The 15,000-nt window shown below is 45.0% G+C and overlaps 1 protein-coding gene across 1 annotated transcript in view; it reads right to left on the reverse strand.

Moving 5' to 3' along the window:
- The window catches only part of MYH9 (myosin heavy chain 9), a 157,278-nt gene that overhangs the window by 95,627 nt on the left and 46,651 nt on the right, over positions 1 to 15,000 (reverse strand). Inside the window, exons 2-3 of the mRNA XM_077452590.1 lie at positions 11,802 to 12,154; positions 8,907 to 9,063 (exon numbers count right to left, since the gene is read on the reverse strand). Of these exons, the coding sequence (XP_077308716.1) occupies positions 8,907 to 9,063; positions 11,802 to 12,134 (490 nt within the window). The 5' untranslated portion in view covers positions 12,135 to 12,154. The remainder of the gene's footprint in view (positions 1 to 8,906; positions 9,064 to 11,801; positions 12,155 to 15,000) is intronic.

Below are 15,000 nucleotides of genomic sequence, written 5' to 3' on the forward strand. Positions count from 1 at the left end.
ACAGTATGATCCATAAAAGGAAGAAAGATGAAGCTGTAGTACATTGATGCAACTACAAGCTGACTCATTTCTAGCTTCCGCTACATCTGTGTTTTAAACAGACAGTTTATTTTTGAACTGTATAAACATTATGCCATAACATTAAAGGGACCCTCTACTGCAACTAATTGCTCAAAGGGATTGTAAAGCTTCTTTTTAAACAAAAATCAAACCCATCATACTTACCTCCACCGTGCAGTTTGTTTTGCACAGAATAGCCCCAAACACACTTTTCTGGGATCCCTCAGCAGCGCTAATGGCTCCTCCCCGCATTGAGTGTCCACGTTGGAGAAGCTCTCTCCTACAGTGGACACCCTTGCGATCACACTCGAGTCCTGCATCTGTGTCCATTCAAAATGCAGGGCCGAGTCTCCAGACATTTGATTGGCGGGAGCCAATGACCGTGCTGCTATCAATCTAGAGTATACCTCTATAGAGTATATCAATCTAGTGTGAGCATGTTCACAGCCGAAAGATCGCGGTCAGGTAGGTAAAATACGTGGGACAAAATATGAATTCCTCAGATTTGGGGGGGGGGGAATTTAAAAATTTTAAAATGTTTATACATAGGTCAGCAGTTACACATTTCAATAACCACAATTTACAAAGTTAACAGATGCCAACATTATTCCCCATGCACCCATAAAACTAAAATGACTTGCCCAGCAGTGGGGCTGTGCAAGTTACCATCAACACACGCAACCATAAAATGCGGGTCTATTTGCAAGAAAAAATAAAAATTGGATTTTGTCAAATTTTAATAGAATGCTTTTGGAGTAAAAAGCCATCTGAAGATATTTCTATTTAAGATACATTAATAATTTAGTTTATTCAGCATGAAATGGAGCTTAGTTATGTGGCATTAGGCTGTATATTCTGCAATATTTATGTTTTTGGTAAACTCATTCAATGAATCCAAGCTCTGCAAGCCGGCATAACATGCACTGCATTGATGCATTCACACAATTTCACAGTAACTGAGATAAACCAAAGTTCAGGAATATTCTTTTATCCCATTGTTGTGTAAATGTACACTAAAACTGTATGAATCCAAGTCGGAACAGGAACATTTTAAGTGTAGCTCCAACCAAAACAAAAAAAAGGTTTAAGTTTTTTTTTTTTTTTTTTTTAGATAGCATAGGGAAGGGTTATCACCACTGTAACATTTATTTTGCTGTCTGTGCCCCTGTTCAGAAGATTTCACTTTCTGTCCCAATGATAATTGGATTTTGAAAATTTTGGGTTGTGGAAACATGGCCCAGTGATAAAGCATCAGTGGAGACACCTCTCTCGATTTTGTTCTGTTGATTTGTCTGTTCATCTACTTTCCCATTTTGTTAAAGTGGTAATGAAGTCTATTTTTTTTAACAAATGGGTCCCCAGCAGGTTTAAGCCATAATGTACTAGTGTGTACTGCCTACTAGTACAATAGTACAGGCCTTGTCTACAAAAAATGCAGCCCTCCAGCACTGCTCACTTGTCCCCGGCAGCTCCCATCTTTGCAGAGTCTTTCTGGGTTTGCAATCTTCGGTCACTTGATTGGCTGTGCAGGGCATCAGATCACATTACTCGCTGACAGGCAGTGGGGCTGTCACCGTTAGTAAAACCCTGCCTGTCACCGAGTTTTGTAAAAATGACTTTGCTACCACTGTTAAAAATAATTAAAAAAGCAGTGCTGGACATTTCCCAGGGGACATTGCAACTAGAAATTGTGGCCTGGCGCCTGTGCTTTTGTCAATCCATTCACTGTTGGCACAAGCCATAAGCATAGCGTGCCCTAGCACAGGAGTTGCCAAATGATTAGACACCACACACCAATCACTAGTAATCTTCAAGTCCCTCCTCCTTGGACCCAATGGGGCAGCACTGAGGAGCAAATCCGCAGCAACAGTGTACAGAGACAGCATGGGATGCTTGGCGATTTGACTGAAGCTGCAGTATCTCCACACTCCTTACAGATAGGAGCCAGGAGTTACTGATGAGGGTGAAGGTAACCCGAGGAGGATCAGCGACTACACATACTACAACTCCCAACATGCTGTGCGTGTGCTTAAGACATGGAAACTGTACACATGGGCACAGTCAGCGGAGGCTCCTACACATGATGACGAATGCTGAAATAAGCACAGGGAGGGCAGTGAGCTGTGTGGCACAGGGAAGGCATATGGCAGGATCAGGCACTGGAAGGGAGTTCATGCTACTCTGTGTGGTCACTTGTCCTATAAACAGGAGGGAAGGGGCTGGCGGCAAGACAGGATGATGCATCCCTTATATGGGGACTTTACTTACTCATCACCCTCCAGCTATTTTATCTACGCATCCAGCACTGCTACCATCAGTCCTTGTTTATCCCTAAAGATGGTGGTCGGTTTAGAGCCCTGGTACCCACATGAGGGCTCTTTGACACTTATGGTGTGGCTGCTGTAGATGGTCTGTTTTTCCTTTGATGCTTCAGACAAGTCTTTGGGTCTGCTTTGGGGATTTCTTTACGTAGCCTACTCCTTTTAGTGCTGCCCATCTCTTTCCTCTTTGTTTATTTCCCTTGCTGTTCTTATAATGGATCTTACTGAGAGAAATCAAATGTGCGAGAATTCATCTTGACTCAGGGCTTCCCTTGCCTGCTCTCACTGCCCGCCCAACTCCAACAGCTCCTTCCTGGCGCTATGTTGCAAGCTTGATCTGGAGTCCTTTCTTCCCCCACCAGTGAGTGGCTGGGGAGTTTGGGGAAGCTGGCTAGAGTGCTGGAATGGCTTCAGTTCTTTATCCATCCCCCTCCCCCAAAAAGAGGGAAACAGGTGAAACCGAGTTCTCTTCAGTTTCTCAGTCATGCCATGTAGGGCTGAAACTACTAATCGATTGACAACTAATCGATTATGAAAATAGATTACTATTTTCATTATCGATTAATCGGGCAGTAACAAAGCGATAAAAAAAAAAAAAAAAAAAAAAAAAAGCCCTTTATAGTACAAAAATATATTCACTACTGTAATTACTGTTCTACAGTAAAAAAAAATGAACCCCTTCCAGTAGTCATCTGCTTTTTTAGTACTATAAAGGGCTAATTTTAGTCTTTTTAACCCCATTATGTTACTAATCATCTTAGGCCTGGTTCACATCTATATGTTTATTGGAGATTTTTGCAGAAACGCACTACAGTTCATTTACATGGTTTCCTTTGGGACACGTTCATATCTGATTTTTTCAGCCGCTGCATATTTGGAAAGGGTCAGGGGACTTAATGCAAAGCGGTGCTTTTTTGGTTCAATGTACTTCAATGGAGAAGCTGCAGAAAAGAATGTAACGCGTTTTTGCAGCAATTTTTTAATCTGCTGGAAAAAGAAATGCAAAAATGCAAATTGCAGTAAAATCAAGTGCCCAAAAATCAAAAAGCACAGCAAAAAGCACTGCAGAAACAGATCAAAAGCAAAAACTGCATTAGGTGTGTACCGAGCCTTATGCTGGCCACACGGATCAATTTTCAGGTGAGAATATTCAGATGAAAAATCTTTGTACATTCGCTGAATGAAAGAATGTTTGACATTTTCACTTCATTTTGACCAAGAAGTCAAAATTTTCCCGTCACTGTGGTCGAAAATGAACGTCACTTTGACCCACTTTTTATTTAAGATTAACCGATCGAAATAAAATCGGCCAACTAATCGATTATGAAAATAATCATTAGTTGTCACCCTAGGCTGCATGGCATTAGGGCTGCATGATCATGCACATCGTTTCCCCAGACACTTGATCTCCCATCTTGCTGCACTGTCCCTCCCTAGCGAGCCACTGCCAGTCACATGCATATGGTGGCCAGGTGACAGACAGGCTGTGATGCAGCCTTTCTACCATGGGCTTTGTGTCCTACCGGGGATGGTCCGAATGCAAAAAAAAATTATATACATATATATATTATATAAATAAATAATCGGTTTGGTTTGTGGCCGGGGGCTGGTAGTGCTGTGCCTGCCATTCCTTTTACAGGAAAGGTTAAATGATATCACCCAACGTCCAAGACATGCAGTTCCAGACACCAGGCAGGGATTTTTTTTTCCTATTTAGCCCTGCTGAGGGCAAGCAGCAATCTGGCATGCCCGCTACCCTAGAGCTGTGCTGTCATTGAAAATAAAAAGGTCCTAAATCTAAAAGTACAATTGTCAAGCCCTATATAAAGTATTTTTGAAAGCATTCTTATAATTTACAGCAGTTTTCTGCCTAAAATTTGCACAGCAAGTGCTTATGACACTTACTGCTTCAGCACTTTTTTTTTTTTAAAACGAGTTGCAATTCTTCTAAACAAGCTATACGTAACGTACTCTGATATTTCACAGAGGTTACCCACTGGTGGTCCTGACTCCTCCTGCCTGCAGAGTGACCTCCCTCCCCCCAATAGCAAACCTTTTGCAATAGGGGTAGTCGAGCAGGCTTGCTCCCAAGCTGTGAATTCAATTGTGAATTGAAGCTCATTCGCACTCAGCTTGACTCTGCCCCCACTCTCCTCATTGGCCCACTGGCTGTGATTGAAAGCAGCATGAGCCAATTCCTACCGCTGCTGTGTGGGCCAATGAGGATAGACACCTGGGAGAGCCGCTGCTCTCATGCGCATCGATGGATCAAGATTGGCCTCAAGCGAGTGTGTGTGTCCCACCTTCCAGCTGCACTCAGGTTTACCTTAATGCATAGAATGCATTATGGTGAAAAACCTGCTGCCTTAAGAACCACTTTAGGTTAGGTTTGCATCCACAGTAACTGTGCAGCTTTTCTCGGCTACAAGTACCAAGCATTCTCAAATTCTCATTCTTTTGAAGACTGCCCCATGAGCTTGAATTGCTAGACTGCCGTGCTAAAGAATAAGGATTTTACGGCGAGTACAAAAATCCTCTCTGAAGTTCATTGACTGACACAGCATCTTCAATCTTGAACTTATGGATGTCCCCAAGCAGTGTCAAAAATGAGGGGTGGGAACAGCAAGAAAAATAACTCCACCCATAAAAACCAGAGTTCAACGGAGGAGTTGCAACCTTAAACTGCCCCCTCAAAACTTTGTGGCCGAAACAAGCATCCGAAGATGCGCTCACATCAACCTTGTAAAATTTAGTGAAAGTGTGAACGGACGACCAGGCCACCGCCTTACACACCTGGAAAATGGACACTTGACGTCAGAAAACCCAGGAGGCATCAATTGTCCTGGTTCAATGTGTCGTGACAGGAAAGGGGGGTGCCCGCCCCCTTAAGGCATAAGTCTGAACCCCGATCTGTCTAATACACCAAGAGACCGCCAGGCCCTTCGGACCACCCACTGATACAAAAAGTGAATCTGACAAATACACCTGCAGAGCCCGAACCACGTCCAAGGAATGCAAAGCAACCTCTTTGGGATGCGACGGCCAAGGACATAAGGATGGAAGCACAACGTCCTCATTTAGATGAAAAGCCAAAACATTTGGAAGAAATGAAGGCTGCAGGCGCAGCACCACCTTATCTTTGTGGCAGACCAAGTAGGGAGACTTGCATGACAAGGCTGCCAACTCAAACCCTCCTGGCAGATGTAATAGCCACTAGAAAGACTACTTTCTGAGAGTCAATAAGGGGATCTTCCTAGTGTTTTCAAACAGCGGTTTCCGAAACACAGAGAGCACCCGATTCAAATTCCACGGAGGTAGCGGTGGTCGAACCGGAGAGGCCACATGTGGAATCCCCTGCACAAACGTACTCACCAATAAATGAGTCGCCAAAGGTTGGGGGAAAAAAAAAAAAAAAAAAACACAAGGAACGCCAAAGCCGATACCTGCCCCTTAATGCAAGTTTCTGAACCACTCCGCCTTGCAAAAACAGCAAGATCCTGGAAACTGAATATGTACGAGGATGCCACCCCATCTCCTCACACATGGAGATGCAAGCCTTCCACGAATGATTATAAATCTTCTGAGAGGATGACTTCCGAGCCCTCATAGTGGAGATTACCGAATCCGACAGACCTGTCCCTTAGCACCTGGCTTTCAACAGTCAAGCCATTAAAACCAGAGACGTCAAAGCAGGGTGATGAAGCATCAGACCTTACAACAGAAGGTCCTCTCGCATCAGCAGCCACCAAGGAACATCCGCCACTATTCGTACTATGTCAGCCTACCAAGGACACCAAGGCCAATCTGGGGCAATCATAATCACCAGGATCCCCTCGGCCACTACTCTGCGAATCAGCCAATATGACCCCATGGAGCCACCAACACTTCTGCCTCATCCGTCCAGTGATCTTTTGACCTGGCCACAAACCCTGTACCTCACAAGCCGAGAAGCCAAGAGATCCACATATTGTGTGCCCCACCTTAGGCAAAGGAGCTGAAATGCATCTGGATTCCCCTTGGTTCAGCATCTGATGACTTGGGTAGTCCACCTGCCAGTTTTCTATGACCAGAATGTACACGGCCGACAGCTGGCACACGCTGCTCTGCCCACCGCAGGATTTGAATGACCTCCAGTGCTGCAGCCGAGCTCCTTGTTCCTCGATGGTTGCCATACGCCACCACCGTGGCATTGGACTGGATCCTGACCGGGCACCCCTGCAGCCTCTAACCATGTGGAGAGGCACCGCCTGATCACCCAAAGCTCCAGCACATTGATCGGCAGGCGGGATACTTGGGTCCAGCGACTGTACGCACCAAACTCCCCCCTCCAACCAGTCAGGCTGGCGTCCATTGTGATCACCGGCCAATGAAGAGGAAGGAACGACCTATCAGAGCAAAGGGCTGGAGACCTCAGCAACCAGAGCAGGGAATACCTGACTAGCCGGCTCATCCGAATTTGACAATCCAGCGATAAAGATTTGTCCCATTTGGACAGGATCTCTTTCTGCAAGACTCAAGTGTGAAATTGAGCATACAGTACCGCCTTGAAAGTGGTTACCATGAGACCCAGGACTCGCATGCAAAAAACGCAGCAATGCCCACCTGCAGTTTAACAATTTCCTTGCAGCTTGTCCAAAGACAATCGCCTCTGAGGAATCCAGAAGAAAGCCCAGGTACTCCAGGCATTGAGTTGGCACCAACACTGACAGCTGAAGGTTCAGTACCCAACCAAACTCCCTAAGAGTCTGCATGGTGATCGCCACATCCTCCCTTAATTCTGAGGCGGAAGCTGCTCTCAGAAGGAGCTAGTCTAGGTAACCCAGTTGCAATCCCTCGTTGCCTTAGCAATGCCAGAATTGGGGCTAGCGCCTTAGTGAAGACTCTTGGTGCTGACGCTAGGCCAAATTGGTAGTGCTCGTCCCCGACCGCAAATCACAGAAACCTCTGATGTCTGACGCATATGGGAACATGCAAGTATATGTCCTTGATGTCCAAGGACACAAGGAAATCCTCCTGATGGAGTGCAGCCAATGCCATCCTGAACCTTTGTACTTTCACAAAGCTGTTGAGGGCCTTGAGAGCCAGGAGCGGACAGACCCCTTCCTTCTTTGGGACTACAAACAGATTGGAGTAGAATCCCTGAAAGGAAGCTTTTTACCCCCCCCCCTTGCGCACCCACGCCGCTTCCACCCTGGCAACAAAGGACTCTAGGACCGCCGACAGAGCATCCATAGGCACCAGTGCAGGGGAACCAGTCGCAACAGGGATGTCTGGGGAAGAAACGCCAGCTTCCAATGCCATGCTGACCCACACCTGCCTGTCACCACTTGGGGACCCAAGGCAAGTCACACAGTGCCCACCCTCCTAGCTGCAGACTGAGGGGCCCCCCCGCAGGACTCACCACCCTGACCCAGGTACTGCACTGTGCGGCCACTGTCCGCTCTCCCCTGTGTCAGCCACGAGGTGTTCTGTGCAAGTTTTGTGCTGTTCCAGAAAGAACCAGCTACCCAGTGTTCGAGGTAAAACAAGCTGAGGCTACTAGAAAATGGCCAAATAGGAAAAAAACAGCTGTGGCAAGAGGAAAATGGTGTGGAAGGAAAGAAAGAGAGAGAAAGCGAGAGAGAAAGCGAGAGAGAAAGCGAGAGAGAAAGCGAGAGAGAAAGCGAGAGAGAAAGCGAGAGAGAAAGCGAGAGAGAAAGCGAGAGAGAAAGCGAGAGAGAAAGCGAGAGAGAAAGCGAGAGAGAAAGCGAGAGAGAAAGCGAGAGAGAGAGAGAGAGAAAGCGAGAAAGCGAGAGAGAGAGAGAAAGAGAAAGAGAAAGCGAAAGAGAAAGCGAAAGCGAAAGCGAGAAAGCGCGAAAGCGAGAGAGAGAGAGAGAGAGAGAGAGAGAGAGAGAGAGAGAGAGAGAGAGAGAGAGAGAGAGAGAGAGAGAGAGAAAGAGAGAAAAGAACCCAGCACAGCCCCCTGCCAGGACTCGGATTCCCTCTCCTCCCCCCTTTCTACACTAGGCAGAAAAAAATAAAAAAAAAAAAATAAAAGGCTGCTGGAGGTAGAGTAAGGGGTTATAGCCAGTAGGACCGCCCCATGTTCGGTACTGTGCAGTTTTTGCTGCTCTTTATTACATGTTGTGCCTTGTCCTCTCCTGTAGGTGCATATTTAACCCCAAGGTCAAGATTGAAGATGCTTTGTCCGTCAATGAGCGAAAGAAATGGAGACCAGTGCTTTCATGGATACTGTGTAGCCCCAACCTTTGTGAACTGCACTTGCCTATCAGCCAACAAGACGGCGTATGGTAGAAAGGTGCTGAGCTACACGAACTAGGCAAATTCTGAGACCCTAGTGGATCGGAAGACAACCCAAGAGGTTATGGTAGTACTTGGGGAAATGTCAGACAGCACTAAAAATTCAGCCAAATAAATTTCCCTCACTCCAACCAAAATAAAATAAATTGTTCCAATTCAATAACCTCTTCGAATAAAGACAGCAGTCTACAAATTTAAATACATCAGTCTGACTTCTAAACATACCTTGCATCATGCTCCGATAAGCAGTATCTGTGATGGCATAAATGTGAGGTGGCATTTCATGCCTCTTTTTGCCCTTGTACATATCCACAATTTCTTCAGAGTAAATCGGCAAGTTCTTGTATGGATTTATTACCACGCAAAATAAACCGGAATAAGTCTATAGATAAAAAACAAAAAGTTTAAATAAGTTTGTAATACCAGTCTTAAACATCCCCCCAGATTATGTGGTTTCCATGATTAACCATGAGATGCAAAAACAAAAATGGCTGTTTTACTGCTCTTCAAGTGGCTGTAAACCCTTACAAACCACTTTGACCTACAGGTAAGCCTAGATTATGGCTTACCTGTAGGTCCAATCTCCCAAACCTATACGGTTTAGGAGATATTTGCCCGAAGACGGGCACCGCTATCTACGGCGCATGCGCCGTAGACAGCGGCGCGCAGGCGCACTGAGCGGGGCATCGTCGATGACGAAGATGCTGCGCATCTCGGCTCCCGTGAGCATGCGCTGGAGTGACTTCACTGCTCCGGCGAATCACAGCGCCAGAGCAGTGAGACCCACCAAGAAGATGGACGTTCGGCACTACAGGGGACAGCGGTGACATCGCTGGCTCCTGTCTCAGGTAAGTGACACATAATGGACTACTATGCGATGCATAGCAGTCCATTAAGCTTTGCCTTTGCAGGGAATGAAAGAGGAAGTAAACTCAGGGTTTACTTCCTCTTTACCACCACCTATGTATACACCATAACGACTAAAGTAAAGCTAACCATACAGTGCATAATCTTCTCTTAGGAGACGTTTTAAACCCTCAATGTTTTTCACCTTAATGCATTCTATGCAGGGTATCACCATCTGCCAGAGGGACAAAAAACAGTGTCGGCAGCAGCCGTGGAAATGAGTGCTGAAACAGTCTGTACAGCGTGCTCAGGCTTTAGGAAAATGGCCGACCGGCATCCTGTACACAGACAGGAACCACAGGAAGGCTGTGAAAGCACATATCATGCTGCTGCTAGAGAACACTGAACGAACACGCTCAGGCCTCCGGAAAATGGCCGCCAGTGTCCTGAATAGGAAAACTCACAGAAAATGGCAACTGAAGCCCACAGACAACCTGCTCTGCCCATACCTAAAATGGCTGCCAGACATCGCCATGAGGTGAAAATAAAACACTCCCTGCAGAGCCACAGCGCTGGCCCAACACAGTAAAAACCTTACAGGCACATTCCAGGGACCCGCACACAGGACCACCGCTATCCATTCAGGGCCCCCCCATGACAGGTGAGAGTCCACAGAGAGCCCCTGCATAGGTTACACACTGCTTAGCAGACACATGCAGTGACCCCCCCGGAGGGGGGATAGAGGGAAGATGGGGACAGGGGAGAAGGAGAGGTGGCCCCCGAATCGATCTCCCAGGGAATGCCCAGCCCCACCGAAGCAGAGAGCTGTACTTACCAGTCCTGAAGAGCTGGGAGACATTCCATTACAGACCCACTCACTGATCAGCACAGGGTGGCTGTTGGCCTCGGCATACTGAGCCAGACATCACTAGCCCGGTCATATGTATGCCCCGGAGCATATGTGGTGGTCTGCCAAGCCGTAGCTGCGACCTGCACACGCTCGATGGTCGGACTGGTGAGACTACAAGGATAAGTGAACCAGCCTGTCACCCAGCCAGCTGTTAATAGATCACAGGATCATTCATCAAAAAGCAAGGCTTCTGCATCAAAAAACATGGACCTATGGGCCCGCGGGGTTCCTAGGTGCATCTCCTTCACTAGGCAAAATAAAACGGAGTCTGCTAGGGCAGGCTGTGGAGGTTGTAGCCTAGGAACCACCCCCTGGGCAGAACTAAAAGTTCTGAAGTGTTGTATTACAACTTTGCCTAGTAATCTCCAGTGATGGGGCTGACAACCCATTTTGTTACAGAGAGGAGCTGTGTCGGTCAGTGAATATAAGAGAAATTGAATTGACCTAAAATAAAAGCCACAAACTGGCAGCAAAAAGGTTTGCCAAATAAGTGGTCAGGCTGGGTGGTGCTTGCAGGGCCACAAATGCCTGGATTTCTGCCAATTCACCAGGAATCAGCTTTCTATAGCCAGTTTGTTTAACTGGCTTTGAACAAGGCTTAATGGCTCCATTTGCTGCTGCATTGCTTTTTTATGGTACGATTTGAGTGGTACCATTCATTTTGAATGGGCTCCCTCCACTCAAAAAGACAAACCAAAGGAGCTCATGTACCAAATTTTGGCAATAAGCCAGGTGTTTTTAGTGCTTAGTTGTGATTTGTGAGTTTTGCCACACGACAATCACAGCAAAATCACTGTGTGAAATAATGGCACTGCAAGCGCGTCTCAAGTTTTGTTGCGATTCTAGAGTCACAGGAATCACTCTTTTCCTGCAATTTCAATACGCTTGAGTGTGAATGAGGCCTTAGACAGTGGCACTCTTTGCCCTAGTTCCTATTTTTACATGACTATTGGCAGTAAACTTCAAAACTTGCTTGAAGGGGAGACTGTTGACACTAACAGTGTATTCCCTCTACTGGAGTAATTGTATGGAATTTATTTTCATAAACATTGACTTGAAATTAACCAGCCAACACTTGTCCTTTAACCTGAGGGTTGTATACTGGTCCTTCCCCTTTTGCGCTGGGTTTAAAGTATTTCACCTTTCTGGTATGTAATTGTCTTCAGAGTATCATACAGGTATTTTGGAGACAACCTTTAGATATTTCAGCCTTCCCATCCCCTTATGCATGCATTCGTTTATTAAATACTGATATTTTAGTGATGATGCAAGGGATACTGGATATCAATCCCAAATTACATTTCTAGTTATAGAAAATGGCACCGTATGCCCTTATGAACAAACAGATGCAAATGTATACTTACATAAATTAATCCAGAATAATATCTCTCCTTGAGATTGTGCAGGACGGATGCTTCATTTAAGCATGTCAACTCTGCCATGTCTTCAACTTTAGAGAACTTTGGAGGGTTCATCTTCTGGACGTCATCTTTATTCACCTTTACCTTTTTGCCATTCTCTGCTAGCTCAACAATCACCTCATCACCAGCCTCCTCCTTCACACTGGCTGCTTCAAATCCATGCTTTTCTGAGGGCACCCATACTTGTTTTTTTGCTGCCCAATCTGCTTGTGCCAAGGGATTGTTAATTTGATTACGATCCACGTAGAGGTACTTGTCTACATCTTTTTGCGCCATGGTTTTTCAGGACAATGGACCTGCATTAAAAAAAAAAAAAAAAAAAAAAAAAAAAATTAAGAAATCTAGAATCTTTATTGCATGTAGCGCTTAAATGCAAATCTATTGTCATTACAGTTCATATCATACCTTAAAGTAAATGTTTGATGTGACTTTCACATGCTTATTCTTTTCTAACTGTACAAAATGAAGATGTGTAGAACTACCAGTGGAGGAAGCAAACAATTAACAATAACTGCCTCCATTCCAAGTGGAAATGGATACTGAGAGAAACCTTGAGTGAGCTTCTCCAAGAACACCAATAGACTTATTTGGCATTGGTAATTGAAAAGTACAAATAAAAAAATAAATAAAAAAAATGCAGGTTAGAAGATTAGAGTGCACAGTCTCGCTATGTTCCCCTAGGCATTTTGAAGTTCCCTGCAACTATCCTCAACTGAAAACTGCATTAAGCAGAACCCAGTATTTGGCCAGAAAAATAAACAGCACTGGTTATATGCTCCGCACTATACTTTGTAAGCCGGACCTATATCCACACACAGACGCAGCGCTTACATTTTACATTATCTGGCATGAAGTGCTAAATGACCCTATACTTGCATTGTTTATTTAGTTTTAAACATACATTGCCTTTAAAACAGGGGTTGACAAATTTGCTTGGAATCTAGGAGCCAGCTAAAAAAGTTAGGAGCCAGGTCCGTGACGCCGATCTGGACCTGTCCCTGGCCTGACATGGAGACGAGTGAGGGGGAAGATAGCCCCCAGCCCCTCACCTGTCTCCAAGTCATTGCCCATAGCTCTTAGAGGGACATTTTATTTATTTTTTTCAAATGACAAATTTTTTTTAAATTGCATTTTAGTGTAAACATGAGATGTGAGGTCTCTCTGACCCCAGATCTCATATACAAGAGGACCTGTCATGCTTTTTTCTATTACAAGGGATTTTTACATTCCTTGTAATAGGAATAAAAGTGACACACATTTTTTTTTTTTTTAAAGAACAGAACAGTGAAAAAAATAAAAATAAAAGTTAAAATAAAAAAAAATATTTTAAACGTGCCCTGTCCCGCCAAGCTTGCGTGCAGAAGCAAACGCATATATGAAAGCGGTGTTCAAATCACACATGTGAGGTATCGCTGCGATCGGTAGAGTGAGAGCAATAATTCTAGCCCCAGAGCTCCTCTAACTTAAAAAGTGCAACCTGTAGAATTTTTTAAATGTCGCCTATGGAGATATTAAAGGGTAAAAGTTTGTCGCCATTCCATGAGCGGGCGCAATTTTGAAGCATGACATGTTTGGTATCGATTTACTCGACGCAACATTATCTTTCACAATATAAAAAAAAATTGGGCTAACTTTACTGTTTTTTTTTTTTTATTAAATACATTTTCCCCAAAAAAGTGCGCTTGTAAGTCCGCTGTGCAAATACGGTGTGACAGACAGTATTGCAACGACCACCATTTTATTCTTTAGGGTGTTAGAATAAAATATATATATAATTTTTAGGGGTTCTGAGTAAAGGGAAGGAAGATAGGCTGGCAGGCAGGGAAAATTAGCATTGCATCCATTAGCATTGCTGGTTGTAATTCCAACGGCCACCACAAGAGGGCGCCAGATTCCAAAAGGAACCATAGGATCGTAGAAGGCCTCAAAGCCGGGGCTAAATCACCGGCCGCCGGCGGCGCGGCCCGACGCGATCGCGCCAGGGGGGTCCGCGGAGACAGCATACCCCCAGCTGTGCTGCCCCAGGCGCCAGTTCGCTAATTCTAGTCGCAAATGCGATCTGGCGCCCGGGTTTTGTCGAGCCCTGCTTTAAAAATTATTCATACCCCCCTTAAGTTTTCCACATTTTGTAATGTTACAATCAAAAAATATATTTTATGTGATGGACCAATGCAAAGTGGCACATAATTGTGAAATGGAAGGAAAATGGTTTTACACTTTCTCAAATGAATGTGAAAGGTGTGTTGTGCCTTTGTATACAGCCCCCTTGACCCCCCAACTAAAATCTAGTGGACCCAATTGCCTTCAGAAGTCACCTAATTAGTAAAGAGTGCACCTGTGTAATTTAATCTCAGTATAAAATACATCTGTTCTGTGAAGCCCTCAGAGGTTTGTTAGAGAACATTCGTGAACAAACAGCATCATGAATGCCAAAGAACAGACAGACCAGGGATGAAGTTTAAAAGCAGGGTTAGGTTATAAAGTTTTTTTAAATAATATATATATATATATTTTTTTTTTTGAACATCTCATGGAGCACCGTTCAATCTAGCATCTGAAAGTGGAAAGAGTATGGCACAACTGCAAACCTACCAAGACATGGTAACCCACCCAAACTGACAGGTCAGGCAAGGAGAGCATTAATCAGAGAAGTAGCCAAGAGGTCCATGGCAACTCTGCTGGAGCTGCAGAGATCCACAGCTCAGGTGGGAAAATCTGTTCAAAGGACAACTATTAGTCGTGCACTCCACAAATCTGGTCTTTATGGAAGTGGCAAGAAGAAAGTCATTGTTGAAAGAAATCCATAAGAAGTCCTGTTTGTCCTCCACATGGCTAATTGCAAACATGTGGAAGAAGCTCTGGTCAGATGAGACCAAAATTTAACTTGGCCAAAAGGGATTTTTGTGCTCACCGTAAAATCCTTTTCTCTGATGTTCATTGACAGACAACTCCTTTAATTCTTGACCTTAGGGTTATCACTCCACCTTCAGAAGAGGACTAGGCAGAACATGTAAAATCAGCAAGATTGCACAGCATCGCCCAGGGGGGCAGTCCCTCTGGCTACAGACCCTCACTGTGCTTCATGCAGCTCAGTTCATCAAAAAGCAGTAAACGGATAGGAGGGGTGGGGGCTGTGTCCATC

Source organism: Lithobates pipiens, unplaced genomic scaffold, assembly GCF_037356315.1.
Source record: "Lithobates pipiens isolate NorthernLeopardFrog02 unplaced genomic scaffold, aLitPip1_a1.2 Scaffold_23, whole genome shotgun sequence".
Taxonomy (NCBI): domain Eukaryota; kingdom Metazoa; phylum Chordata; class Amphibia; order Anura; family Ranidae; genus Lithobates; species Lithobates pipiens.